Here is a 22,800-nt window from a genome sequence, read left to right on the forward strand (position 1 = left end):
TTACTGGATATAATGATAAGACCATTTACAGTTAGATATCCCTTAAAATATAGTACTTGTGTGTTTATATCTACACAGAACACAACAAAAACTAGTGATTTTAGTTTGACCAAACCCATTTTACAGAAAACGGTTCATCATTTGTCTAACCTTTATATTTGTACTGTCATAATGAGATGATGATTCTTAGCTGTATTAATTTCTTATCTGTTGCTTAAACAAGGTCAGTGAAATTGCCCCTTAAATGAACCAAAGTGCCATTAAATAATGAGATGAAGTGGACTCAGAAAAACCCTCTGGAGAAAAGAATTTGTTTCGTTGGTGACTGCTGGCTAATGTCCCATCTTCACTATGTGGTGTCCTGCAAATTAGGACAGACATGAAAGCTGTGCAAACTTCAGAGGGGACGACTGGGGACAATTAATTGTGAGCTTATCAGGGAAAGGGTAAACAAAACAGGAAATGAAAGGAAACACACTGCCAATATATTGTGGGTGTCGAGAAGAAAAAACACCCGGAGCTAGGATAGTTGCTTTTCGTGCCATATGTTGTTCTCTGCCAAGGACTTTGAGGCACAGTTGAAAAATGAATAATTCACTTTGACTCTCATTTGCCTGCGTCTCACTGTCTCCCCTTTTTCCTGCTTTGTCTCTCCCCCTTTGTTTCCTTTAACACTGCTGTTTTTAACTTGTTTCCCCCCACACCCCCTGTCTCTGTGCAGATCACACCTCAGTTGGAGGACTAGGGGACAGTTTTTACGAATACCTGCTGAAGGCATGGCTCATGTCAGACAAGACGGATACAGAGGCCCGAAAGACGTATGATGACGCCATCGAGGTACAATCTAAACCAAGGATTTTACCATCTACCATGTAACACACTGTCAATACTGTGAAGAAAACAAACGAAAACTCATCACTCTTCAGTTAGCTAATGTCATTTATCATTGAGGTGTGTTAAAACACTTTGAGATAAACCATCACATTAAAGACCATCTCATACATTTCACTACTGGCAAAAGACACATACAGAAAGAATATAAGCATCCTTCAGGAGGTAATCAAACATTTACTTTTTCTTAACAGTATTTTACTCTTTATTGAAAGGCAAAAAATCTTGTCAGTAAGGCTGCATTTTAAAATGTGACAAAGTGCAAGCCTTGTCACATTTGGAAGTAGTTATGATGCAATCTTTGTGTTTAACACTTGAGTCTTCGAGTCAGTCAAATTTGGCTTATTTCTGGGTTTTTAAGTCAAATAATTGATTAAAAATGATTATTGTCCTCTAAATAGCAGTTTTCCTTGTTGATTAATTAGTTTATTTAGGCTAATAAGGGTTTGTAGACTGGTTGAAAAAAAGAGCACCTCCACCAAAACTCCACCATAACAATTCAATATTCTCATACATATCAGTCCCCTGAATAAGTCTGATTGTTTTGATCAAGATCCTTAAATTATTCCTTGTATGTGTGTTAAAAAAGTGGGGAAGAAAATTACTTGCAATGTTGAAGAAAGTGAAAAAGAAGATCTTGGATCAGCCTTCAAATGTAATGGGGTCTTCCTTGGTCCATACCCCACTCTTCCACCAAGTTTAAACAAGATCGCTTTGTTTTTTCCTAACCCTGCCAACAGAAATACAAACGGCAATGAAAAACAATCTCTTTGGTTGAAGTAATAACGACATAAATCTAGGCAGTGAACTGCACAGACTCAGATCTGTAATCCCGGTTCCACTGTACACCTATAGAACAGAACAGTAACGGCTCCAATAGTAATTGTCACCATAATTGTATGTATTTTTCCCAATACTCGTGTGTACAAATGAGGGATGTCCTTTAAGCTTTTTCAAAGAAAGTAAGAGTAGAATTGTCAGGAAACAGATGTGATTGCTCTGTAACTGATGAAGAAATCTGTCAGTCAGAGTGAGCAGAGCAGAGGGAGCGATGTGAAGCGATTTTAAATCCTTCTCTCATCACTTTCTTCCGTCGTATTCTGTTCCCATCCCAGGCATACATACACTCAATATAAACTCCCCAATCACACAACTTCACCACGGTAATACATTCACATGCACAAACACTTAAAATTCCATTTATACCCTCTGTCCGCGTTCCCGCTATAATAAATAAATACCGTGTCATTAACCCTTCTGTGAACTTATCTCTTCAAATGTCCACATTCTTACTCAAACACATAAATTCTATCCGTCGCTGTGTATCGTTTCTATCCCTACCTGCATACAAATGAAGTCACACACTTAGTATTCCATCTGCAACCTCTGTCCACATCTTCACTGAAAATATGCTGCTTATTTCCACTTTTTGGGTTTCCATCTTCCCACAAACGACCTCACTTGTCTCCAAATCCATAAATCTCCTATATTCATCATTTACGGTTTCCAAAACGTTTCCACACTTGCTCTCTCTCCTTAGGCCATCGAACGCCACCTGATACGCAAATCCAACGGCGGTCTGACCTTCATTGGTGAGTGGAAGAACGGCCACCTGGAGAGAAAGATGGGCCACCTGGCGTGCTTCGCCGGCGGCATGTTTGCGTTGGGCGCTGATGGTTCACCCGACGACAAGGCAGGGCACTACCTGCAGCTGGGAGCCGAGATCGCGCACACCTGCCACGAGTCCTACGACAGGACGGGTGAGAGTCGCAAACACACACAACTGCGCATGTGTTGTAAGCATCAGTTCACTGGCAGGACAACACAATAAAGAGTTGTCTGTAGAATAATATGTTAATTTTGTTTATTTCACCTGCGGAGCAGAGAACACAATATTTACTGCATCGGTCAAAGGAATTCTAGTTTTATTCGACTGCTAGATCAGGTGCTAACTTTTTTTTTTGGAAGATATTATATTTTCAGCCGCTCAAAGCGTGAAATATATTATCTATTCAACAGTGACCTTCAGACATTCCCCCTGGGATGTTTTTCAAAAAACATCAGAAGTTCTCCGCAAAGAAATACTAGTGTGTGGTCGTGCATCATGACCGCAGTCTTTGTGTGTGTAGTCAGAGATCATGGGGATGGGCTGAGAAAGAGTAGAGGTTACCGAGGCAACAAATGTAGACGGAGAGAGCGAGCGAGGGAGGGAGGTCGGGAGAAAGAAAAATTACTTTCTGGTGAGGTGGCAGCAAGTTAAATAGCAACGGTCAGGCTGTCTACAGTCGGCCTCTTACTTTTTAATGAGCAGCCAGCCAGTGAGTGTGTGTCAGCTCCTCAGTAATTTTCTACAGTTGGACTCTAAACACTTAATAAGCAGAAAACACTAGTAAAAACATGGGGGGTTGACACTTTACACACACACACACACACACACACACACACACACACACACTGCTTCTTAAACTGAGATGTATTCAACAGCACTTCAACAATTTTCTCAACTCTTTCTCCCTCCAGTGCTGAAGCTCGGCCCGGAGGCCTTTAAGTTCGACAGCGGGCTTGAGGCGGTGGCAGTGCGCCAGAATGAGAAGTACTACATTCTGCGACCGGAGGTCATCGAGACCTACTGGTACATGTGGAGGTTTACCCACGATCCCAAATACCGGCAGTGGGGCTGGGAGGCAGCACAGGTAAAGAAGCATACATATGTATATAATTTAAAAGAGATTAGTCATGGTTTAGTCAAACTATTTTACATCAGATGATAACTTATTTGTTCATTTTGAGTTTCCTGGCTGTAAGCAATTTTAGCCCAACTATACACTGATTTGCACAAGGAGAAACTCTAAGTAGGATGTTGTGACACATTGGTTTAACTCGTTTTAACACGTTTTGCTGCAGAGAAAACATACAAGACCACATTTACCCAAACACAGCTTTGAAAGAGAGAAAGTGTTGACTCCATGAATCCTTGGCTCTTCACTCCAATGTCTCGCTCTTGAAAATAGTTGCAGACAGAACGGCTACAAACTGCAACATTAAATAAGCCTAGCATTTCATTTAAATTTGATGAAACTGATTAAATTGACATTAGCAGGTCACGTTTTGCCCGGTGGGTCATTGAACAAGTTGAGGAAAAGCTATGTATTTATGCTTTGAAGTCTGATGAGATGAGACTTAAACCTAGATATAACAATTGCCTTGAAATTATTACAGAGATTCGTGAGATGAAATCATTGACGTTCCCTCTGAAATTAAGAAATTATAGTTACATTCCAAAGTGGATAAGGAGGATAGGGTTTGGGTTTGGTTTCACTGATTAAAATCTAATTTTGCTTCAACTTGGATATCTTAAATTATGCGTAAATACAAATTAGCAGGCATTTGTTGCTCTAAGGTACTATTTTTACTTTTGTCAAAGACAATCTTATTGATACATTTATTAAAAGTATGTGGCGTATGTGTTGTGTACCAAGTCAGATGGCATTTAAGTCTAAGAAATGAAACGTATACATTTCTCCCTTTTGGTTTCTGCCAAAGTACAAGTGAATTGCGAAGGACACAAAATTCAATGATGTTTTATTTTGAGACATTTATTTTTCTTTAATCATTTTGCTGAAGGACGTTCAAAACATCAGTCAGCGCAAGCTTTTTTCCAGCCTCTATAAATTAATTGTTTTGTATGTTGCACAGTTTTTAAAAGACTAACAGAATTTGAAGCAAATAGTACATCTGTAGCAATGACCCTGGTGAGCATGGTAGGAAAGTACATCTTTCTCTGACCTGACCTCAGCATCCATCTTTTTACTTAAAAACACAAGAACTTTCCATTTGCTTTGTGGCTGATGCATTTAAAGGGCACCTATGAAATCGTAGATGAAATTAAAGAATCAGCGGTTTCCCCAGTGGAAGGTTCATGCTTTTCAAATCTTCTCGTTAATAACATGGTTTTATTTCACCTTTGAACTCTATTTTTCCTGTTATAGAGCAGTATCTTTAAATACTATTTGCAGTTTAAAATGTGCTTATTTTTCTACAGTGGGAGGAAGTGGAGACGTGTCGCCAATTTTTATTTACAGTCTATAATTATGTGTCACACTTGCAAACATTTGATGGCTGTTGGCACCACTTACTAGTTATTAATTACCTTTGTGTTTTAATGTTAAATTCTTTATGAAAGTAGAAAAGAAACGAAAGCCCTCTCTATCGTCTTTAATCAGTGGGTCCACTTCCTCTGACACAGGATTAAAGAGCTCGTCTTCTATCCGGCAGTCGATGTTTCTTCTCTGTGTAAATCTCAGCCGACCTGCTCATCATCCATTTCCCCTCCTTTCACTGTTTTCATATTCCCCCTTTTCGCTTTTGCCTGCCAATCGTCTTTTCAACTTTTCCCCTTGTGGTTCTCAGCAGTGTAGCTGCTTCTCTTTGTTTGTGTAAGTGGGAGTAAGTGGATAAACACTCACGAGCCAAACAAATTATTCTCAAGTGTGTTTATTATGTGTGTTTGTAACTAGTGAGAGTGACACAAAGGGGAGCCGCTGCTGAAGGGCTCATCCTTGCCTGTCTTGAACAATTTTATATGACAGTTCCTATTCTATGCTCTGCTGCATATATCTATAGTTTTATTTCTATTTAACATGTTGACATTCAGAAGTCACAAACTTTATGTAAAGTCTTTAATGTAACTAAAGAAAAATATTGCTTAACTTGCTCTCTGATGAGGGTTGGTAATCGTTTTGTTTTAATCTCTTCTTGGTACCACATATAACATGGGTAAGAAGAGAAAGAAAGACATGTGCGACACAAAGAACAGATTGAGGATACAACAATTTACGATTTTTTTGAATCCTTATTGTTAGAAGGTAAAGTAAGATAAGATGAGCTTTATTTGTCACATACACAATTATTCATGGTACAATGTGCAGTGAAGTGTGTTATTGTGCCTGCATCCTGTTTAGGAAATAATAAGCTGAAAGACACAATATAAAAAGTATTACAAAGGTAAAATATAAAAGTTATTTCGTACCTGTTATTATAAATTTATCATAATTAGAAGAATATAAAAAAAAAAAACATAATTACCTCTGCAAAGGAGGATATAATTGTATCATTATCATGGATGTTTGTCAGTTAGCAGGATCACTCCAAAACTGTGTGGAGGGGTGGGACATTTCCAAATTAGCAACCCATTCAATTTCGGAGTGGATCCAGATAAATACAGGAATTTATTTTTGCTTTCGTTAACATGACGAGATATGATGTTGGCCTCTGTGAATGCATGTGCTCTCCAAACGTGTCATGTTTAGTTGTTTTTGTTTACCTTGTCTTGTGTCTTATTATAATGCTGAAGTCCAACACTATACACCTGCTCTGACATGTTCAGAACTAGTGTGTGCATTCTGTAGCAGGTTTAAGCATCATCTTACAGCAATTTATTAATTCCTAATACATTAATAACCCTGAAATCCTTGAATTACTCAGATTATCTTTATTTCATTATCAGTTCTCAATACACAACTTTATTGCTGTGTCCCAGATCCACACTACACGCAAATATTAGTATAGGGTTCCCCTGTATGTGGTAATTTCTTTCGTTTGTTATCATACTTTTGCATCTCATATCAATAAAAAAATATTGTATATATGTACCTTCAAATGTCACTCACTGCCAAGTTCACATCCCAGATATAAGAAAAATGGAAAAATATAACTAGAATGTAGGTGGTATTTTTGTATATTGTTATATTTTACTGCATTGATTTTTATATTTTCCTCGTTAGTGACTGCAGATTTTTACCCACATTTGTATTGGTTGAAGTTCCAAAATGTGACAGGAGTCTGAATGCGTCTTTTCAGTTCTCACACGTAATGAAATATAAACTCACTCAATTGAACTAATGTGTATGAATGTGTGTGTGTGTGACGCAAAGGCTGCTGTGAGACTCTGCAGTATGGATGCAGAAGAACAAACACACGTCTGGCACAACAGCCATGTAGAACAGGATTTGAGGTTGAAACTGCCTGCTACAGAAATCTGCTGACAGCTAAATGATGGAGAAGGCACGGGAGTGAGTGAGTGAGTGAGCGAGCGAGCGCAATACAGAGAATGAAAGACAGCGATAACCCTTTCAATTACATGCATTAATAGTAAAAATGTATAAGGTTTGAGCAGGAGTGTCATGCAGCCAGAATTTTTATGGAGACGCCGGTTTCACCGTAACAAGTGCTCATTGCAAATGAATAGCACACACAGGTAATGGCGCTCTCTCGCCATCACCAGCTGGACGATCGCTGCATTTTTAATGAGCCGTTACAGACTCGTTTTTGTGTGTTTGTCTTGTGTCTCATTTCAATTAGGCAACACATTTCTGTTCCTAAGAGCCGAAAAATGGCACTTTAACATTTGCAGTTGAGCTCATCAAGGTGTGTGGGAAACATGTCATTACGTGTGATGATGACTGGCTCACTGATTTTCAACTGTTTTGGAGAAATAAGCAAGTGCAACATAGAAGTAGAGTGCTGCTCACTTTGATAATATAAATTAAAATCAGCCCCTGAGATCCAAATCAAGTGTTGAGATCCACATCAACAAGCGATTCCACAGCAATAACAGTAAAACGTCAATTATATGCTCCTGAGGACACGACAGACATGTAGTTAGTTATGAAACTATTATTATACCTAATAATTCTTCCCTGCACCAATGTAATGTTTTCACGCCGGTTGGTTGGTTGCACGGTTGGTTGCACGGTTGGTTGCACGGTTGGTTGCACGGTTGGTTGCACAGTTGGTTGCTTGGTTGGTTGCACGGCTGGTTGCTTGGTTGGTTGCACAGTTGGTTGCTTGGTTGCTTGCACGGCTGGTTGCTTGGTTGGTTGTACGGTTGGTTGCTTGCACGGATGCGCAGACACTACCTAACAGATTTCTATCAAACTTGGTGGCACATGGGCAAAGAATGATCCCATTGAATTTCGGTGGTCAGGAAAAATTGAATATCCAGGAAGTTGTTTTTATCTCTTCCTTTACCATTGTGAGATTTATTTGGCTTCTTTTTTAGTGTTAGCGTGATGAATGTATCATCTCCTGATAATACTTATTTATGTTCATTTATTTGATTTATCATCTTTTTTATTTCTATTAGTCAACCAGATTATCTCTTTGGTTTTGAGTTGCTCTGTCATTGCAAGTTGATACAATACAATAACTTTATCTAATATGTCAGAAAAGGATATCACAGGTTAATTATGTAGCCATAGTTGTCATAAAAGGTTTTTATTGGTTCTAAGCTTTATTTCTCTGCAGTGTTTATTGGCATAGTAACACAGAGGTGACAGAGTTCTTCTGACTAATATTACAGGATCCAACACCTTTTTAAAAGTGTTGTTGATTCTTGATGTTTTTTCTCACAGTGCATCACGTACAGAAATATATAACAGTACAATATTCTGGGCTCTGCTGTGGGCTGGGTTTGGTCTGACTGGCTGTCCTCCATGCTTGTAGATTTTGTTCTTGTTGAATCATCTACATGTTTGGACGATTTTTTGGTTAATCCAAAAAACGTCAGCCTTTCAAAGAAAAAGTATTATTGAAATCCATCCACAAACCAATTACACGTCCAAAAGCTGCTGTTTCCTTCTCCTCAAGCAGCTGTGAACCAAAAAGAAAGTGAACAGCTAGAACTTAAGAGCGAAAGATGCGTTTGATAAGAAACGATGCACTTTGCCACTCAACTATCATTTTCCCATTGTGTGGAAATCTTCAAATAAAGGTGTAAAGACAACCTAAGGAGGAAATCGTAAAAATGAACCCACAGGCTGTGCATCACTTTAAGAAAAGCTTTGTGTCATTAAGCAGCAGTTCTCCCACATTAGGAAGCTGCTTTGTGAGGCGACATTTGAAAGGAATGAGATATAAATGCAGGGGAGGCAGAGTGTGGGGGTTTGTGGTAATCGTCTTTTCCTCGAGTTTTATGTTTTTCTTTACAGCTGCTGTTTCCTGCATGCGTCTGCCTAGGACTCGCTCTAATCTGTCACAAGCAAAGAAATTAATTACAGCATGCTCTTGTAAGCTTATTAAAATGGTGCTCTCCTTTGCCCCCTCCACTGTTCTTCCCTTCCTAACATCCTTCCCTCCATTCTCGTCTCCTCCAGGCCATTGATAAGTACTGCAGGGTGAGCGGAGGTTTCTCCGGAGTGAAGGACGTCTACTCCTCCAACCCGACCTACGACGACGTGCAGCAGAGCTTCTTCCTCGCAGAGACGCTCAAGTAAGTCCACAGTAATTGGTTCTTTATTGGCCCTATCAATGAATCATCATTTGGCTCGTTGATTGATTAATCATATTAGCGATTTGTTGGGGGACTCACAGGCAGACTGATTGAAAAGATTACTCACATTTTCAAAATTAAATGACAAAAGCAATACAAAAGCTTCGTCATGTCTATCACAGGCTTTCAATTCAAGTCACTTTTTTAAAACACTGGACCCGACAAGATCCTTTTCTATTTAGATTTAAATGTAATTGCTTTGTGAAAAAACAACAAATCTTGTCCTGTAAAATAATTTACATTTTAAGTCTATCTAGAAACTTGTGTGAGGTTTCAGCAGAGCAATTTACCAAAAGTATGTCCGGGAAGTACATATTACAGCTAGGCGATATTGCCTAAAACGAATATCGCAATATTTTTAGGGTATATCGCGATACTCAATATATATTTTGAAATCTCCTCTGAATCGCTGTACACATTTTTTATTCAACTCTTTGATACCCAAATGTCAGCAGTGTAATGATTCAAGTAGACCCTTCTATGTTTTTTTATTTGCATGCACAATGGGGTCAATCACAATCAATTTATATTTAGCTAACTTTTTGTTTTGAGCCAGGCAGCTACACTCATAAGATTTTAACAAATGAAAATAAATAATGTCATGGTAGGCCTTTCTACTGTGGCCTAGTTCAATGACGTTTAACAAAAACAGAGCTCAAAGCAACAAAAACGTGCATTCAACAAGAATTTTTGAGAAAGATATTTCAAAACCATGTAAGTGTACTTTTTTCTGTTTGATCAAGTTAAAAATGGTAAATTTGGGGGGTTGGCAAGATGGCGTCGTAGTGTGAACACCTGCCTGTTGAGCTCCGGTGAGGTTCACTGAAATATCCGTCTAAAATACATGTTCACCTGGTGAAACGTTATAAGCGAGCGTAGGAGTAGGTCTATTATGAGCCTGGATGAATATTTTCTGAGAATGCCTCGGTCCAAACCCAAGAAAAATACTGCTTCTGAAGAGCATGCTAGCGACGCTATGGAGCCTGCTGCGGATGAACCCGAAGATGCTAACGAGGTGGTTGCCGAGGTCGAGGAGCCCGGGAGCGCTGTTAACCCAAGTATTCTTCTGGCTTTGAGTAAGATAACTGACAACATTACAAAGTCATTGGATGTTAAAGTTAACACTGTGCTCGCTGCTATAAGCGAACAAACATCTCAGATCCAGGCTTTGGCAACGCGGGTCGGTGATGCCGAGACACGGATCTCCGGCGTGGAAGACACAATGGACGTGTTGCAGGCTAAAGTGGGAGTGGGAGAGCGTGGCCTAGGGGATAGAGCGGGTCCTCTGCAACAAGAAGGTTGCCGGTTTGAATCCCACTCTATCTCGTCTGCATGCCTAAGTGTCCTTGGCAAGATACTGAACCCCTAAATGGCCCCTCATAAATGCTGAGTGTTCTAAAAATGTAAGTCGCTTTGGATAAAAGCGTCAGCTAAATGACATGTAATGTAAAGTGACAAAACTCGAGAAACAAATAACCGACATGGCAGATCACATAGATGCAACCTCCGTCTGGTTGGGGCAGCCCAGACGGAGGTTGCATCTCCCTCCCTCCCTCCCTTCGGCTGAGGGAGGGAGGGAAGGAAAGGTCACTTTCATGGATCTCAATCTCACAACTAAATCCGGGAAGATCAAGTTGGACCGCGCGCACCGCTCCCTAGCACCGAGGCCGGGCACTAACCAGCGCTCCAGACCCATCATCATGAAACTTCACAACTTCGCTGATAAACAACGAGTGGTGGTCAAACCAGCCAGGTCAAACCAGCCCGGCGCCTTGGTGCGGACCAGCCAGCGGACCGGATCAGAGTTTCCTTCTTCAATGATTACTCGGCGGCGGTGGCCAGGAAACGCAAGGCTTTTGACGAGGTGAAGGGCCCGTAAGCGCAAGAGCCCTTCCGGGTCCCTTACGTGCTTATGTATCCCTTCTTACGTGCTGACGGGCGTCGGCCCACTTTTCTAAAATTTACGGCAAAGCTCCGCAAGCTCACTCAGCCCGCAAGGCTGTGATTGGTCTGCTCTACATCCCTTCTGGAGCTGCATTTCCGGTTTCATGCCCCATAATACAGGCAGAAACAACGGGAGATTTAGAAGAATGAATATGGACCAAATAGAAGAGCGTTTGGCAGAAGAGATCCGAAAGTATGTCCACTTGTATAACCCCTCACTGACTGGCGTATTTGTCCGCCTGAAATAGGCTACAAGGAGCCGCAGTAGCTATGTAAATAAACAATCGACGAAGAAGAAAGAAGGCGTCTCTCAGGTCGTCTTCGACAAAAAGCATTACTCCGCCTAGTGTTCTGGCGCGGAATTGCTTTGTAAGACGCGCAACGGTTGGGGAAGCATGAATGACAACGAGTCTTGCGCCACAGCGGCGTGAAAAGACGCAGACGCAGTCGCAGAAGCATGTTTCAGGCTTAAGGAGGAAGAACGTGGATTATGCCCTTCTATACCCCGCCACGCTGAGGCTGTCTGTCAACGGTGTGGTGAGAAACGTGGAAACGCTTCCGTAAATCTCTGTAACCACCGGAATATCCCTTTCTTTAACATTGCGTCTGGACTGTGTCTGAGTGAGTATCTGCCAAATTCAGGCGTGTGTGACTTTGCCCCTTTCCTTTCCTACTGCTTGTAATCAACCAGGTGAAATGTTCTACTTCGCCGTGTTCTTGGCGGACAGTAGTGTGTTTATGTCTATGAGTAGGCGCGTGTCAAGCGCATGTCGTACCTGTCGGCTCTCAGCCGCAGGCAGGAGAAGGACGGTTTTTCCCTACATGTTTAGTAGGGTCGTTGCCAAATTTCTATTTTTGAATGTTTTGTTGTACAGCTCTTTGTTCTTTCTTTCTTTCTTTGCTTATTTTTCTCTTACCCGGTGTTTGGTGGGTCTCTTGGCTCAATATGCTTTGTATGATACATGAATAATACCAATAATGAATAAGCTGCGAATATGTACCTGGAATGTATGGGGTGTCCACAGCCCTATTAAGCGGAGAAAAATAATTACATGTCTAAAGAAGGATGATATAGATGTTGCTATGTTACAGGAGACGCATCTTGATGACACAGAGCATTTAAAGTTGCAACAAGGGCCATTCGGACAAGTATTTTTCTCATCCTTTACAACAAGAAGTAGGGGAGTAGCAGTGTTGATTAGGAAAAACCTACCTTTTATAGTATCTGACTGTGTTAGGGATGTTAATGGTCGCTATGTGATAATCAAAGGAATTTTGCAGGGTCAGAATATTGTAATGATGAACGTGTACTTTCCATCTGCCCACCCAGTCACCTTCCTTACCAAAATGGTTTTGGACTTAGCTCCATTCCTTTCTAATTCCACTGTTATTGTTGGCTGTGATTTTAATTTAATATTAAATCCGCTTATTGACAAATTTCCACATAGTAACGTGCCCCCCTCTCCTCAGGCCAACACGCTCCATGCTCTATGTGAGGAGTTTGGACTTATTGATGCTTGGAGATGCACCCACCCCTCTGACAAACAATATACATTTTTCTCCGCCCCACATAAGTGTCAAACCAGGATTGATTATTTTTATAAGATCAACCTGGCTAAATCAGAGGCTATGCCCCTTGGTACCCTTTCAACAATACCAACTACTGTACCTTCATTTCCTTTCAAATGGTCTCCCAATGGGTTTGAATACTTAGGAATCTTCATTACACTATCCTTTGATCAATTATATAAAGCCAACTTTGCACCCTTATTTTGTCAAATTAAGCAGGACCTACAGCGATGGATGCCACTTCCTGTTTCCTGGCTAGGACGCATTGCCCTGGTCAAAATGAATGTGCTGCCTAGGTTATTGTTTCCTATCCAAATGATTCCTGTTTTGTTCTCTAAAAGGGTGTTGAAGGATATAAATGGGTGGCTCAGCTCTTTTATCTGGAACAAGCGTAGACCCAGACTTAAGATGGCAGTATTACATCTACCAAGCTCAATGGGTGGCCTGGACTTACCTAATATAAAAATTTACCAACTTTGTGCCCATTTAAGATTTGTAAACGACTGGGTTAAGGGTAAAACTTCAATCTGGTTGGATATTGAGACAGCATTATCTCAGTGCAGACTAAGTGATCTATTATTTTTTAATACTTTTAAAGAAATCAAAGCTTTCTGTGCAAACCCTGTAACAATCAGCACTCTAAAAGCATGGCGGCTTGTCCACCGTCTTGAGGGAAGATCAAATATAACATCCATTTTCACCCCAGTAATTAATAATCCTGCTTTTCCCCCAGGTTCTTCGGACCCTGGTTTTCAACAATGGTCTAATAAGAATATTAATTCCCTCAGTGACCTATTGTCAGATGATACGCTTACAGTGCCTTGCATAAGTATTCACCCCCTTTGGACTTTTCTACATTTTGTCATGGTATAACCACAGATTAAAATTTATTTCATCGTGAGTTTATGTAATGGACCAACACAAAATAGTGCATCATTTGGAAGTGGGGGGAAATATTACATGGATTTCACAATTATTTACAAATAAAAATCTGAAAAGTGTTGAGTGCATATGTATTCACCCCCTTTACTGTGAAACCCCTAACAAAGATCTGGTGCGACCAATTGCATTCACAAGTCACATTTGCAAGTCACATAATTAGTAAATAGGGTCCACCTGTCTGCAATTTAATCTCAGTATAAATACACCTGTTCTGTGACGGACTCAGAGTTTGTTGGAGATCATTACTGAACAAACAGCATCATGAAGACCAAGGAGCTCACCAAACAGGTCAGGGATAAAGTTGTGGAGAAATATGAAGCAGGGTTAGGTTATAAAAAAATATCCAGAGCTTTGAACATCTCTCTGAGCACCATAAAATCCATCATAAGAAAATGGAAAGAATATGGCACAACCGCAAACCTACCAAGAGGAGGCCGTCCACCCAAACTGAAGAGTCGGACAAGGAGAAAATTAATCAGAGAAGCAACCAGGAGGCCCATGGTTACTCTGGAGGAGTTGCAGAGATCCACAGCTGAGGTGGGAGAATCTGTCCACAGGACAACTATTAGTCGTCTACTCCACAAATCTGGCCTTTATGGAAGAGTGGCAAGAAGAAAGCCATTGTTGAAAGGGATCCATAAAAAATCCCGTTGGGAGTTTGCCAGAAGCCATGTGGGAGACACAGCAAACATGTGGAAGAAGGTGCTCTGGTCAGATGAGACCAAAATTGAACTTTTTGGCCTCAATGCAAAACGCTATGTGTGGCGAAAACCCAACACTGCCCATCACCCTGAGCACACCATCCCAACAGTGAAACATGGTGGTGGTAGCATCATGCTGTGGGGATGCTTCTCTTCAGCAGGTACAGGGAAACTGGTCAGAATAGAGGGAAAGATGGATGGAGCCAAATACAGGGAAATCCTTGAAGAAAATCTGATGCAGTCTGCAAAAGACTTGAGACTGGGGCGGAGGTTCATCTTCCAGCAGGACAATGACCCTAAACATACAGCCAGAGCTGCAAAGGAATGGTTTGGATTAAAGAATGTTAATGTCTTAAAATGGCCCAGTCAAAGCCCAGACCTCAATCCAATAGAGAATCTATGGCAAGACTTGAAGATTGCGGTTCACAGACGGTCTCCATCCAATCTGACTGAGCTTCATCTTTTTTGCCAAGAAGAATGGACAAACCTTTCCATCTCTAGATGTGCAAAGCTGGTAGAGACATACCCCAAAAGACTTGCAGCTGTAATTGCAGCGAAAGGGGGTTCTACCAAGTATTGACACAGGGGGGTGAATACTTATGCACCCAACAGATGTCAACTTTTTTGTTCTCATTATTGTTTGTGTCACAATAAAATTTATTTTGCACCTCCAAAGTACTATGCATGTTTTGTTGATCAAACGGGAAAAAGTTTATTTAAGTCTATTTGAATTCCAGTTAGTAACAGTACATAATGGGAAAAAGTCCAAGGGGGGTGAATACTTATGCAAGGCACTGTATGTCATTTGAACAGCTTACTAACAAATACAAATTGTCCAAACAAGATTTCTTTCGCTTTTTGCAAATACGGCATTATATCACTCATAGCACAACCCTTATTGATCACCCTGAAATATCTGCTGTTTAGAGGATTCTGTTTCATCAACAATTGAAAGTGTCTCTGAGCTCATTTTACCATGTGCTTAATGGTTTTTCCACTACTGGTGTGTGGGAGAGGGAGTTGTCTGTGACCATAGATGAAGACAAGTGGGATACCATTTGGTCTCTTGCAAAAAAGATTTCAATTTGCACTCGGACAAGAGAAATACAACTTAAGATTTTACACAGATTACATATTTCCCCTCACCGCAGGCATTTCTTCAACCGCTCTCTCTCCCCTCTGTGTCTCAAGTGTAAAACTCATGTGGGAACTTTAACTCATTGTTTCTGGTCTTGTCATAAACTTCAAAGTTATTGGGTTGAAGTTATTAGGGAAATAGAGAGAATTTTTCATATTAATATAGGAATGGACCCCGTATCCCTGATCCTAGGTCTTCCAAGTGACTGTTTGAAAACAGCAGTCAACAAAAGATTGTATAATATTTTGACGTTTGCAGCTAGGAAAAATATTCTTTTGCAGTGGATCAGTGACAAGGTCCCTTCTGTCTGTGGTTGGCGCAAAATAATTTTTGAACTGATCCCTTTAGAATATCTTACCAACGTCATACATCACAGTGTAGATCAGTTCTACAGAGTGTGGCGCCCATTTTTGGACTATATCGGTCCAGACCTTTCCTCCACCCTATTAAAAGGACTGCTGTGGACTTGAACGACATTCGTGTACTGTGAGATTCACCACCTCTTGTATCATGCCATATGTTCATCCTTCATGTAGGAGCTGTCATGTTTGTTTTGTGTTTGTTTTGTGTTTGTGTCTAGTTCTGTAGACATTGCTTGTTTGTTGAATGGAAACAAAAAAACTGCAATAAAAACAATGAAGAAAAAAAAAAAAAAAAAAATGGTAAATTTAAAAATAGCATTGTGTCCAAACCACAAAGGCTTTGAATGTGAAAACCTCACTGATCAATAAGTCTCACATCACAGGAGTGGGAGCGATTCAGACAAACTCTAAGTAAACTTCATGTACTGATCAGGTCCTAATAACTTGTGATAAGTGTAGAAGTCAAAGTGAGAGCAGGTCAGCGGCAGAGTGGAGGACACAAAAACCCCAGCTCGGGACAAACCAACCTCCTGATCATTGAGCAGCTGTGGATCATAGAGGAAGCTCTGTATTTTCATTGTTTGTTTCAACTGTTCCTCGACAAAGTCAATTACCTGCTTCACTTGTCCGAGCAGACACACAAACAAACACACACACACACACACACACACACACACACACACACACACACACACACACACACACACACACACACACACACAAGTGTCAACTCGCGCTGGAGTGAACGCCGCTCAAGTTCTTCATTTGTAAACTGATTTGTCTGGTTAAAAGTTTTAAAAGAATGTAAACAAACTGTCAATAACCATCTCTGACCTCTTCAGAGACAGAGACTCTTCACTTTCTTTCGCTCTCTCTCATGCTCTCTGAGTCTCTTGCCTCCTCTCCTGAAACACAAACACACATGCGTGCACAAGAGTTTTCTGGATGGGCAGGGGTGTGAGCTGTCTGCTGTGAGAGGGGCATGAGAAGAGAAACTCCAGAAAGATTTTATGCTGATGCGTGACAATTTGTACTCGATGGTTGCGATATAGTCATTTAATACATCTCACGCAAACAAGCCGCGATACATCGAGTATAATCTATTTATCAACCACGCCTAGTACATATGTAGTACAACAAACTTTAATGTGCCCCTGTGATTACAATTTGAAACGAAAAACAAACACGTCAGATGTAAACAAACATGAAGCTTGGCTCAGACTTTCCGGTATGAAAACAGCCTTGCACTGGATTTAGTTTATAATAATTAACTATAATAATTAGTTTAACTAATTAACTAACTAATTAAATTGTCCTGGATACTGTTACTACAGTAAAGATACTCACAGATATGATCAATTCATACTAAATAGTTTTGTGAAAACTGTTTCTAATCATATTAACATGTATCTAAAACTTTACGGAACTTTTAGAAACGTTATCTTTGTGGTGAGACCTTTTTTCCGGTTACATATAGAACCACTTGACCATAGATCACTTACTTGTTCCATCTGTGTTCGAATGTTGTGAGAGTGTTGTCAAAGGGGAATTACAGGTTAACTCGCTGGCCTCTGTTGTTGTTCCTTTCCATTAGAGACCTTTGCTCTGTACGCAGCCACAAAATGTTTAAAAGGATGACTGATGCAAAGGCCAGCTCTTATTTCTCTGTGGTGCGTCATCATCATCATCCCTGATGGAGAAGGGAGAGAAAGGCAGATTAACAGGCCTCAAGCCAGAGGGAGAATTAAAGCCGAATGTGGCTCTCTGCCCTCCCCTGCTGGTAGCTCTTTGAATCTTCTCCCATTAATACTGTAACGGACCTGAATTACCAGAAGTGAACAGAGTTTATACTGTGAGTCCGACATTGTGACGGGTCAAAGAAATTCATCAAACAGAGAACAATCCTCTTTACCCGGCTGCTCAGTTCTTCACTTTTAACTTTAACGTTTCTGATATTAACTCCCACAAGTAATCAAATGACACAGAACGGTCATTTCAATCAGTCTTTAAAGGTCACAGGCCACACTGGCTGCTTACTCTTTGAGACGATGACATTTGACTGTGTCGCTGTCGTCGTCACATCAAGACGTCTGTGTCAAACAGGCTCCTGATTGGAGCTGTACAAAGATGTAGTAGCGGAACGTCTGCTCCTCTGCTGTGTTAGGATTATTCATCAAATGCACAGTTTCTTTTGCTTTGTGAAATTTGTTTATTTTATTCAAAACTTCCTGAAGTCTGTGCACATAAATGCACCTAACAAGTGGATTTAATTGCAGATTTGTATGATGGAAAACTTGATTTAGAAATGTGTTTCTTTATGTCTATGTACTCTGCAAAGCTTCTTCCATAATACAATGAATTATTTTCATCAAGATCTATGAACTACTCATTTAGAAAATTGTGAGTATTTTCCCACAACCTTAAACAATTATATGTCACCAGTATGAGCCCAGAACACTAGGTGTTAACCAGATACTGTTTACTTTTCACAGTTGAGTAATTCAAATATTATTTTTAATAACTTGAAAAACTTCTCTGGAATTTTACGTTGATAAATCAGCCAATGTTCCTGTTTCACTTCAAAGAGCCCGATGAGTCAAAAAGTCAACACTGATGAGACCTAACTGTCAATCACACATCAGTGGAGATGTATCAGAGTCAGACATGTTTACAAACCTGTGGATTTTGACTTTGCTGTCCCTATAACCTATAACTATGTATTCTGTCCTTCCTCTCCCCTTACCTCCCATCTTCACCCCCATTTCCTCTGTTTGTTTCGCACCATCCCCCCCCTCCCCCCCACACCCTAACCCACAGGTACCTGTACCTGTTGTTCTCCAGCGACGACCTGATGCCGCTGGAAAGCTGGGTCTTCAACACGGAGGCTCACCCGCTTCCTGTTCTCCACCTGGGCAACATCACGCTGCCCGGCAGCGAGCCGGCTCAGCGGTAGATGGACAGACCTTTCTCCCTCCGCCAACAGCACCAGGGTGCGCCACATGTCTGCCCACCTGCCCCAAAAAAACAAAAACAAAAAAAACCACCCACAAACACTGAACAAACTTACATTCTGATGTACAGACTCTCAACTGAGTTCGGACTGCAGACATCGACAGGAGACGGAACGAGAGCCTCCAGCACAGAAGAGAGGTTCTGAGGTTCTCCCACAGGAGAAGAGAGGTTCTCTTCTTCTGTCTTTAAATCTTTGACTTTTTCTCTCCATCGCTCTGTCTTCTCTGCTCAGGACGGTGGGTGCGCTGCTCAGCTTCAAGTTCGGCTTGAACAAACTCTTTTCTCTGAAGGACCGAGCTCCAAAGCTGGTGGCTTGACTTGACGTTTTTTGTGTTTTATTTGACCAAACTTTGCTCCTGCACAGACTGGAGGCACTGCGAGTGCTCTGTGGGGTTTTGTGAAGGACAATGCAGTCACTTTGACACTGGGCCTAATGGAGGTGTCATTTTCTCCACACAGACAGACTCGAGGTCTTTACAGGGTCTGTTAATAAAGTGTGATATATTTTTTGGGGGGGTGGAAAAATCCTGAATGGGGACACAGGGTTGAATCAAAGCCCTCCGTTTCTCCTGACCCGACCCACTCCCCGTGTGATGGTTATCAGATGAACTTTGACCTGGAACTGTCAGCAGCTCGTCACATCCTTGGTGTCAGAGTGGGTTGTGGCAAATCTCCCCACCTCCTCAGATCCTTGTATTTTCAGCAAAGCAGACCAGAAACAGCAGCAGGCCTCCCTGCATCTTCACCACTTCTCAACACCTTCCCACTTTCTCCTCCAGTTGGACACATCAACCCCAAACCATTCTGCTGCTACTCGATTGGATGCTGCTTTTTTTTTCATCTCTCTCATTTTTCTTATCAAACCATCTCTTATTTCAACACCTCTCTCATCTCTCCTGTCTGCTTCTTTCCCACCTTGTCATAAATCACATCTCATCATTTTCACACCATTCAAGGCTTGAACCCAAACATGCTTCCATAGGAGTGTGTGTGTGTGTGTGTGTGTGTGTGTGTGTGTGTGTGTGTGTGTGTGTGTGTGTGTGTGTGTGTGTGTGTGTGTGTGTGTGTGTGTGTGTGTGTGTGTGTGTGTGTGTGTGTGTGTGTGTGTGTGTGTGTGTGTGTGCTGTAAATCAAAAGTTTGTGCACTTTGTCTAGGAAGAGGGGGGTGGAGGTGTAGCACTGGAAGAGCTGAATAAACGAAGATGGCCAATTCCACAATTTACTCCTTTCGACCTTGTATCACTGCTCTGCCACCAAAACTGAAGGCTTCATTAACCCTCTGTGCTCTTAAAAATCACAATCCATTTTCTCTTCTCTCGTTTCCTTCGTCTTAATCCCGGCGTCACTCCTCCACCAGAAGAAGATTTAGAACTTTCAGGACTTTAGTCTCAGGGTTTCACACATTCTTCTGGAAAGTCTGGCAAAGAATGAAACCGTATCTCATATCAGTGAAATAATTTTGAATAGATTTTAAATCAAATGTGGGAAAAACTTTTTTTCATTTTCAGAGAAACATTCACCTGTGAACCTGCTCCGGGATCTGACCCCGTTCATCACATTGTCCAACAACTAAATGAATCATATCATCAAAAACATCTAGAACATTAAAACTATAAAGAAACTGTGGTCGGAGGGAAACGTGTAGTTTCTGGCGTAGACTGTAAATAAACATGGACGACACGTCTCCACTTCCACCCTCTGTACAATGAAGCTAATATATCCCAGACTTGGGCTCCGCCATCTTTCTCCTTTAACGTTACATGCACTCGACCAATCACAGGTCAGTCTCAGCTGATTGTTTTTTTTTTGTAGCAAATAACAAATACTAATGCTCACATGGATGAGTTATTATCAGCCACCAGAGGCAAATACAGATTTTTTTGGGGGGTTTCACTTTTGGGAACCGTCATGTCGTCCCTCTTTAAACACAGGCTTTGGGTTTTACCATGATTTTATACCATTATGAAGAATTATATATTACTAATGTTATCATAATACAGTCAGCTTAATGATGGGCTCAGTACACTTGTGCTATGAACGTGTGTATTTGTGTGTGTCCGCAACAGAGAGAATGACGGTGTGTTAAAAATGTGTTATTTTCTATAAGTTCGTCACCAGATTGTTTGACATGAATCTCGTTTCCAAAATGCGCTGAACCAAGAAGGTTTATATCTGGTTTCCTTCTCGAGCCTTATTTGCATTTGTGACTCCTTGGGTGACACTGTGCTCTTTATTTACATTGTGTTTATATGATGTGTTGTGATATAAAATTCCTGTCATTGTTTTTATTTGCACAGATTGCCATCTGGCGTGCACATGGAATCAAAATGTTGTCAGAGCCCAATTAATGGGGACAGCAGACGAGAAAAAAAAAAAACAAGATGACAGTTCAAAGTATCAAATGATCACTCCCCAGAAATTGTATTAAGAAACCCAGACACTCCCTTTTTCGACCGAAATGGAATTTTCTGACATTCACCCTGTGTGCAGCTGTTTCTTTGGTGATAAAGACGATCTGTGTGATCCAGCACCACGAACCAACAAATCCCACTGTGCTCACAAAACAGATTATAGCTGCAGGAGACCATCGGAACATCCGACAGCCGAGAAGGATACAGATTATCATGATAACACGATGTAATATTGAAAAGTCATAGAATACTAAAGTAAAAGTAAAAATCCGAAGCACAAGACGTTATCAGGAACATGTTTAATCGTTGTCAGCTGTGATCAGAAAGATTTAGGACCTGATATGTGAAAACGTCTGCAGCAGTAACCAACTTTTAAGCCAGTTTTTGTATCACGGTCTGATCACTTATTATCTTGTTAACTTGGCTTTGACCTAGAGTGTGAGATAATGTTTTATCAATCTTCCTTTTTTCTTCTGTTTAAAATCAATAATGTGACGCAAAAGGCTTCTGCAGTTGGGTTTTTTCTCAAATGTACGCTCATGATTCTTTGCTGCCCAGTTCTTCATTTCTCTCCCTCATCATTCATCCAACATCACCTCCATCTTCCTCTTTCATCTGATCTCCAGTCGTCAGTAGCGTTTCAGTTTTGGTTCTCAGCCTCTCTCTCCCCCCACATGGTCTCTGACATCACGCCGACATCATCACCTCCTTTCTTCCCAAAAGGAGGCAGCCCAAGGAGGAACCCATGGGCGGCCAACGAGTCGCAGGGAGCGACGTCGCTTTTGAAAATTGAGTGTTCTGTATTTGTATTTTTACTGAACTAAAAAAAATCAAGTTAAAGTATCTGTAAATACGTTTAAAACTGAGACACAAAGTCAATAAAGATGTTATGAAAATTGATCCGAGTGTTTTGCTTGATCATCTGATGCTTTGCGAATCTCCAGGTTTCTCAATCTTCATCCAGCGCCACCATCAGGTCCAACGACAAAATGTCTGCACAACTAATGACAGCACCTGAAGCCTCAGCTTGATGTCGTGTTTCTTGATCATTAAATTCTGTTTAATAAGAGTTTGATTCAGCATCTGCAGATACACTATTATATATAAACTATATATATGCAAGGTCATGAGAGGTGTAAATGAGCCAAGGAACAAGGAAACATCTGGGTTTGGGATCTGCTCTCTGGGCCTCATGTTATCTTATGCTAAACTAATGCTGAGCTACCTGCTGTTGTCGCCTTGAGATGCATCTTGCAGCCTTTGAAACCGACGAGGTGCTGAAGCCTGATGTCGGCAAACTTTTCTTCTCAGAAAATGACGGGAAAGATTGGTCTCACATTCATTCAGCAGAATACAAAGGATTTATAAATGTCATGAGGAAATTTCTCATCACTCATGTTAGATTTGTTGTTCCAGTAATTGTGAACAAACTGAACTTGCTGAGCGACTCTCAGAGTAATGAGACCGGTCAATCCGTCAGAGGTGAATACTGGAGGTGACT

General features: G+C 41.0%; 1 protein-coding gene across 2 annotated transcripts in view; it reads left to right on the forward strand.

Moving 5' to 3' along the window:
- man1a2 (mannosidase, alpha, class 1A, member 2) overlaps positions 1-22,199 on the forward strand; it is a 121,123-nt gene extending 98,924 nt beyond the window's left edge. For both annotated transcript variants that reach the window (XM_053439603.1, XM_053439604.1), the window contains exons 10-14: positions 722-837; positions 2,432-2,651; positions 3,412-3,584; positions 9,045-9,160; positions 18,694-22,199. In XM_053439603.1, coding sequence (XP_053295578.1) covers positions 722-837; positions 2,432-2,651; positions 3,412-3,584; positions 9,045-9,160; positions 18,694-18,829 — 761 coding nt within the window. In that variant the 3' untranslated portion in view covers positions 18,830-22,199. The remainder of the gene's footprint in view (positions 1-721; positions 838-2,431; positions 2,652-3,411; positions 3,585-9,044; positions 9,161-18,693) is intronic.
- The last annotated feature ends 601 nt before the right edge of the window (positions 22,200-22,800 follow it).

This window comes from Pleuronectes platessa, chromosome 14 (genome assembly GCF_947347685.1).
Source record: "Pleuronectes platessa chromosome 14, fPlePla1.1, whole genome shotgun sequence".
Classification (NCBI taxonomy): Eukaryota; Metazoa; Chordata; class Actinopteri; order Pleuronectiformes; family Pleuronectidae; genus Pleuronectes; species Pleuronectes platessa.